At 31.2% G+C, this 7,614-nt stretch overlaps 1 protein-coding gene across 1 annotated transcript; it reads right to left on the bottom strand.

The window, feature by feature from the left end:
• Nucleotides 1-950: 950 nt before the first annotated feature.
• On the bottom strand, nt 951-7,304 carry LOC132745630 (uncharacterized). Its single transcript, XM_060734579.1, has 4 exons — nt 7,182-7,304; nt 4,203-4,353; nt 2,895-3,109; nt 951-2,428 (listed from the first exon to the last, which is right to left on the bottom strand). The coding sequence occupies exons 1-4, from the start codon at nt 7,227-7,229 to the stop codon at nt 2,234-2,236; spliced, it is 609 nt and encodes a 202-aa protein (XP_060590562.1). The 5' UTR covers nt 7,230-7,304; the 3' UTR covers nt 951-2,233.
• Nucleotides 7,305-7,614: the final 310 nt, after the last annotated feature.

Raw genomic sequence — 7,614 nt, 5'->3', positions numbered from 1 at the left:
ATGAGACTACCCAACAATTTGGACAATTTTTATTCAGGCTCAGTGTTTTTTTTTTCATTCTTACATAGAAATACATATTTATTTGCTTTGGACTTCGTTTGACTGTTATAATTGCAGGTCATCGGAAGCCATCTCGTGCATCTGATGATTTAATTAGATGACAATATTTATAACAGTTATAATTGTGAGTACGAAATACATTAATTGTATTGATATGAAAATATGTTTACCTCCATTGTTGTTTAATACCGTTGAAAATGTATGTTACATTTCTAATTGTATAGATTAAGTTCATTTAGCATTTCTTAATTTAAATTAACTGTCGAGTACAAAGGGACCCGGTACAGTGTTGGGATAATGTAAAAAAGAAAATATATAGTTTATATATAATATATAGACAAGGGGTTGAACTCGCCAAATCTGCGAATGCCCGATAAAATAAAAACAAACCAGTGATTTGAAGATCTACATAATTTTTAGTATACAACAACACTTAAAGCAATCTATTTTTATGTCTAAGCAGAGATAGAATAATAAACACATACACAAGGTAGAAGAAACAAATGTTAGAAGATATTTCTTAATATCAGTTAATAATTAGCTCGTAAGGAAAACATGAAACTTCTTTGTTTTTTGTACTTTTAACACGTCAATCTTTTTTGCCATATTTTGAAAACTTGTTGTGGCCTACCGTAGGAACCGACTTACTATTTCCGTGGTCATAGGTAGTCACTTCGGTCAAAAAATAATATTTTCAACAATGTTATGCTAAATATATGGAGTAAAAAATCTAAAACCACCACCCTAAACGTAAAATAATAGAAATATATTACAAAACGTCCTGCCAGACAGTTTATTTTCAAAGAGCCAAATTATTTAACAGCCAAAAATTCTTTACATTTACAAAAGTTTGTCAATTTTATTAACAGTTGATAAAAATGTAATGTAAGCTCGTGTACATGAATGTACAAAATAAAATTGTTCACAAACAGACCATTGAAAAGTGCTAAATTAACGAAAAATAAATACAAAAGAATATTTATAACAGGAGAAAGCCTTCTATAATCCACTCAGAATCTCATATTTAAATTCATAACAGACAAAAATATTTTCACACTTTTTAACTAAAAGCAAAATTTACATATGTATCACAAAAACACAATACTAATAAGATAACAAACATTCCATTTGTGAAAAATGCGTCTTGTGTCCCATTTTTTTATTTCACTCAAATTTATACATTTGTCAGTGTAAATTGTCCCAGCTATTTCATGTGAGAAATTCAGATCTTATGATGTAGGCCTTTATATCTCAGTAGAGTTCCTTTAAAGCTGCTTTTTATATACATGTAAAATACTAAGCCGCCGGCCTAAATATCAAACATTCTAGTCAAGCATTTTTTTCATTAACCATTGTCGGCAATCATGTCAAATATTGTTAATATCTTGTGTTTTTAAAAGGAACAGTAAAGTTCGTATACAAATTTTACCATGCAAATGAAGAATATGATAAGCTCGTGTATGCACAAGACAAGTGAAACGTCAAAGTGTTACTTAAAAAAATCAAAGTTTTTAATTGGCCCAACAAATGCATTGATACATACATGACCTTGATCTGTCTATCTCCAATTATAAGATAAGAGTAAGGGTATATCAAAATGGGTGTTCAAACAAACTTTTCACCGGTATAACTTCACGGTGCTCTATGCCTGTCGTTCACATCTAAAAGGAAGATATGATTTGTATAAAACATCGGTATGTTATATAATGCGGAAATATACAATTATATTCGGAATGCTACTTAAAGCTATGTTTGTTGGTTTTCTATTGATCTACAGATGGCCTAAAGGCGAAGTTTCTTATGCAAACACATTTCGATTTGGCCACAATAAGGTTAAAACAGTTACGGGAGTCCACATGCATCTCATTTTAACGAAGTATAGCTTTATTTTTTTTATGCAATTTATAAAAAGCAACTTTAAAGATTGATTGCATCTCTTATATAAAATGAATACATGTATATGTTAACAATAAATTTCATACCAAATTCTTATCAAACAAACGAAACGTAATAAAATTAAATATCAAAAGCAATACAAAATGTCTATAAATATTTAAAACAACGCATATATGTAAATACATTTTAAAATAAAGAAGTTTCAAACCGTATTACGATCAATACTATTGGTGTAAAAAAGAAGAAAAAAACATTGTTTCATGTTTCAAGAATCATTTTAAAGTTTAATGAATTTCTCTTCAATTTCCTTTATTTCAGCTCTCTGGCTCTCAAGCAGTTCCTGCTTCCTCTTAGTACAGGCTTCAATAGACATTTGGTCTACAGGTGTTGCCATGAACGCATAAAGCTCGGGAAGTTGCTCCACACTCTTATCAACATAGTTGGTACACATATTTCCAAATGAGGTCCACACCTAAATTAAATTGATCCTTTCTTATAATTACTGACAGTTTTCTGAATAATTATGAATTCATATTGTGTTACCTATAGTTAAAATACCAACTTTGTGTGTACCCAAAATAAGTTTTATTAACATTTAATGCAACATAGACTTATAGTAATTACAATATTCTTAATATTAAATTTGATATCAATATATCTTTCATGCATTATTTGGTTATATCTCGGCGGTCAATACACCTAATGAGAGTAACTTAAAATCAGTAAGTGAATAGTTTCCTTTCTTCAAATCTCAAGAATACGTCATAATTAATATGTCGTTTAAGGATGCTTGCAATTTATGATTGAGTAACATCAAAGTTTGAAATTCAGTTAAACGGTATGTTAGAACAGGGAAAAACTAGACGATTAATTGAATCGGAGGGATATGTACACATAACATATATTTCAAAAAATTGATAGAGATTATATAATTTTACCTTTTTTACAGTTGTGACTGATTCGTCAATTTCTTCTGCAAGGTCATCATCAGTTATGAATTCTATGTATGTTTCGATTGCATCGTGGCTTCTTGTCAGGGTTGTCAACTTTGCAGAGAATTGCTCCCAAAAGAGCAATATTCTACCAAAAAGATCTGTGACCTTTCCTAATTCTCTTTCAGCCATTTTAAGACTTTCTTCGTTCATTAGATTCGCTTGAAAAGTATCGAAAACAAGATGGTACACGATTTTAAACAACGTTTTAAAGGTCTTGTGTACTTCACAAAATTAATGCATTTTAGTTTAAGTACATAATGTATATGACTCGTTAAAATAAATGTATGCTATAGTTAAAAAAATAAAAATTTTAAGGAAAAAGTGGAATATGTTTATATAAATCTTTTTATGACGCGGTCATATGAAAAATCAAGCCGATGTTGTATTATCTCGTGAATGCAAAATCTGTGTAGGGCAAAAAACAGCGCCATACATAGAAATGTAGTTTAAGTTCATAGAAAATTCTGAGTTATTCGTCCGAATAACATGTGCGTGCTTGCGTGCGTGCGTGCATGTGTGTGTGTGTGTGTGTGTGTGTGTGCTTTTAATAATTAGGTAAAAGCAAAAGATGCCTTTAAAGCATTTTGGACAAGATAGCCAAAATGTACGTAAATTAAGAATCACCTTTGCGACCACACCGACATCAAAAATCATTGAGAAATTTGTTGTATAAAATTTGGAAAATTGGAAATTGTTTTATTTAAATAAGAAATCTTAATATAATTCATAAGATACGATAAGATAAGATATTTATATATCACATAAAATCAAAGAAAAACCTCGTCTGAATAAAGGTCAGAACATGTGATAATGAATGCATGTTAGATGTTATATATATAGATATTATATATTTGTAAAGACCCTGAATTAATGCGTAAATGCAGCACTGTTCAAGTAAATAACATAAATTCGACATTGCATTGATTATTTATCAAAATGAACTACATGTTCTCTAAGCTTATGGTTAATCATTTAGATTTCATTGTTTGAGAAGTTGTTGAATACTGTAACTATTTCGTTATAATTGCTTTTTCACCCTACATACAATGCGCATTCACGAAATGATATTTCTGTTTTCTATCAATATTGTATTTTCAAAAGGTCCCTCTGCTTAAATTGAACTGAAGTGCAGTCTTACGTTCATTTATAAGACAATTGAACTAGCTTGTAGGTTTTCTTCATATGTTCTTTATTTTTGTACAAACAATTTATTAGTTTCAATGATAAGAATTAAGAAAATCAAATATTTACAGTTTTCTAAAGCTAGTTTTTCCATAGTAGTAAGGCTTTCAATAGCTTCTGTTTTCATCTTTGATATCCGCTCTTCTTCTTCCTTAATGATCTTTTGTTCTTTTTCAATATCCTTTTTAGTTTCTTCACTAGCTTTGAGGGCTTGTTTACTCTGAATATGAATATAATAATGTACTTTCATTAGAGATTAAAACTTCTTTGATTATCACATGGCTATCAAACCTGTAAAGTAAAAAGTTTTAATGTTGAAATAGAAAGTTGTGACGAATGCCTTTAAAGGGGAATTATTGCTTGCTTAAAAAGTATACAAATAATTATAAATTTGAATCTGGACCTGATGGATAACTGACGTATAGAAACATTTTGTACCCAAAACGTCTAGTGTCGGTAAAAATTTGATTCAGCTGCTCGGTAAACAGCAGTCGAGTCACAAGCATACATACCGTTTAAACAGGACATCAAACGCAAGATGACCGGATGAAGTACACGTCTAAGGTGACGGCATGGCCGAATTGTTAACGCTTCGGACTAGGAATCTAATGATCGCTAACCGCATGGGTTCAAACCCCGTGATAGGCAAGTGGTTGTTTCCTTGAGCAAGAAACTTTACACTCATTGCTCAGTACTGATTACTTCCATGAACGGATTTGATAGTGTGTGTATAAGCCTATAGCTTCCTACACAATTGAACTAAAAAACATTCTGTATAAACCAAGTACATGTCAATGCATGATCTACAAAATTATATCACATTAACCTACATCTAAAAATACTTTATGTAAGACATTCTAAGTATCGCAAACGCATTACTCTTTTGTAAGATAAGACGAACCTATCCTGACCAAAAAAAGGACATTGATGATGAAGTTTCACCGTATGTGCTACCCATGAAGAAGTGAATGTGTCATTAATGAAGAAAAACAAAAGCGGGTCATGTTTTAAAATCAATTCTTACAAAAGGACATTGAAGCAAACAAACAACAACGGATAATCCTTTGTTTGAAATGTCAACAGTAACAAAATCGAACATTGGTTTCCACAGGGAGTAATTGCATCCGTTTATACTTGCCCAATTGCTTTAACGAGCTATTTTACACGTAGCATACATATTTGAACCGTCTCACATAATAATGCTTAATATCCACGCGCACCACTTTATTTTACAGTGACTTTTGACTAAAAATCGGTAAGTTGGTTAGATCAAAGATCAACGCAGTTTGAGTAAATGTCCAAATTTCATTGTTACAAGTTCAAGTGTTTTTGATAGTTGACCTTTCGTCCTACAAATATGTGTATAGCTCGAAATCATCAATTTGAAGATCAAATTTATAGCATTGTTAGTTATGAAGTTAATAACCTTTTATAAAATCTTGTTCAAACTAGAAATGTGTCGTCATGCCACGAATGCCATCAAACCCCCATACAGCCAAAATTTCAAATATTATAATATATAATATAATAATATGTCCCAAACTTGTTTGCACAAAGTATTTTTTCATTCTAAGGTCAAAGCCCTTAAAATATTCAATGTTACCAAAAACCATTTTTATACAAAGTTCAAGGTACTGAAACTTTTCAGTGTTAACCTTTTGTAAATTGCATATTGCATATTTGTAGCCGAAATAATGACTACATACATTTCCACATAAGTATGAGTGCTGAAACTGGAAATTTCAAATTTTTCCTAACATTCAAGAGAGATAACAATGTCCAAAATCATTGAATCACGATCAAATTCAAACTTGACCTGCTTATCAATACGTCAAATTTAGTTGAATGTTTACAACCACGGAAACTAAAAAAATTTTCTTTTTTTCAAAGTTCAAGGGGGATTAATCCGTCAATAATCATCAAACCATAACCAAAATCGAACTTGACCAAAGTATTCTTATGACATATCCATATGTCAAATACAACTATTTGGGTGATAGTGAACGGAAACTGAAAATTTCCTTCTTTTTTCAAAGTTATAGGGGCATAACTCTGCCAAAATTCATTGAACCATGATCAAATTGAAACTTAACCTGCGCATTCCTTTGATGTATTTATATGTCAAATTTGTGTTGAATGTCTACAGCTGTATGGGAGATAATAGATGGAAACTGATTTATTTTTATTTTCTTCAAAGTTAGAAAGGGACTATTTTGTGAAAAATCATCAAATCATGACCAAATTTGCTCTTGAACTGCAGATTTGAATGACATAGCCATAAATTAAATTTGAGTTGAATGTGTAAAACTGGTGGGGAGAAAATGAGCAGAAAAAGAAAATGTCTTATTATTCCAAAGTTAAGGGGCATAACTCTGTCAAAAATCATTGAACTAAGACCAAATTCGAACTTGATCTTCACATTTCTAAGGCATATCCATATCTTAAATTTGAGTTGAATGTGTACAATGGTTGAGTAGATAATGAACAGAAACTGAATTTTTTTTCTTTATTTTAAAGGAGAGGGGCATAACACGGACAAAATCATCAAATTTAAACTTAACCTTTGACATATCCATATGCCAAATTTGATTTGAAGGTGAACAACTGATTGGGAGCTCGAGATAATGAACGGAAACTGAAATTTTCATCAAGGGGCATAACTCTGTCAAAAATCATCGGACTGTGAACAAATTCGAACGTGGCCTGTATTTTCTTATGATATATCCATATTTTAAATTTGAGTTTGCTGTGTGCAATCCTTACCAAGATTATAACCGGAAACTGATGATGACGGAATAACGTAAGGATGAAAGGACGAAATGACGAACAGAGTAACACTATATGCTCCGGCCATTTTATGGCGGGGGGAAAATCTTTGCATATGTCGCCGCGAGTTGGTCATGACAAAAGCTCTACTTTTTGAGTGAGTGAAGATCTGTCTTTGCTTTAAGATAGAAAAACGCTGAGAAACGTTTTATTTTCCACTTAGGAAAATAATAAATAGTTCTAACGCTTTACAAAGTAAATGCTATAATTATCACAAGTTACCGCCTGTTCTTTTTGTGCAAGATTTGCTTTAGAAGCCACTTCCATCATTGTAACGCCAAATTTTTCGCCTCTTAAAAGTGCGCCAAAAGATACTAAGCCAGAAATAAAAACATCTTTGAAAGACTCCATCTGCACTGGAAAGTATATCATCTTCATTAATTTTATGTATGCAAGGAACTACAACCAACATATAACATATTCTATTCTAAGAAGACACTTATTCATATTGTTACGTATTGCAATATAAAGCTTCCTAAATTACTCTCAGAGTAACCTTTCACAAGTTTGTCAGTAATCCGATTGTTTTACTTGTAATTCCCCCCCCCCCCCATTAACAAAATTAATATCACAATCCTTGTGTTTATAATGCATAGGTCAGAATGGATATTCAGAATAAAAGTAAAATAACGTGATAGTTTTACATCATCTAAAT

The sequence above is a fragment of the Ruditapes philippinarum genome, unplaced genomic scaffold (genome assembly GCF_026571515.1).
Source record: "Ruditapes philippinarum isolate M1 unplaced genomic scaffold, ASM2657151v2 ctg5002_1_1_1_1, whole genome shotgun sequence".
Lineage (NCBI taxonomy): Eukaryota > Metazoa > Mollusca > Bivalvia > Venerida > Veneridae > Ruditapes > Ruditapes philippinarum.
The sequence above is the reverse complement of the archived record's forward strand: the minus strand, read 5'-3'. Positions and strand labels throughout refer to the sequence as shown.

What these genes read in the sequence shown, in the direction of transcription:
- LOC132745630 (XM_060734579.1), bottom strand. Translation starts at nt 7,229, where the DNA reads ATGATGGAAGTGGCTTCTAAAGCAAATCTTGCACAAAAAGAACAGGCG. An exon ending in AAAACTAGCTTTAGAAAACT is followed by an intron (nt 3,110 to 4,202) that starts GTAAATATTTGA and finishes ATACTTTTCAAG; the next exon opens with CGAATCTAATGAACGAAGAA. An exon ending in CAGTCACAACTGTAAAAAAG is followed by an intron (nt 2,429 to 2,894) that starts GTAAAATTATAT and finishes AATTTAATTTAG; the next exon opens with GTGTGGACCTCATTTGGAAA.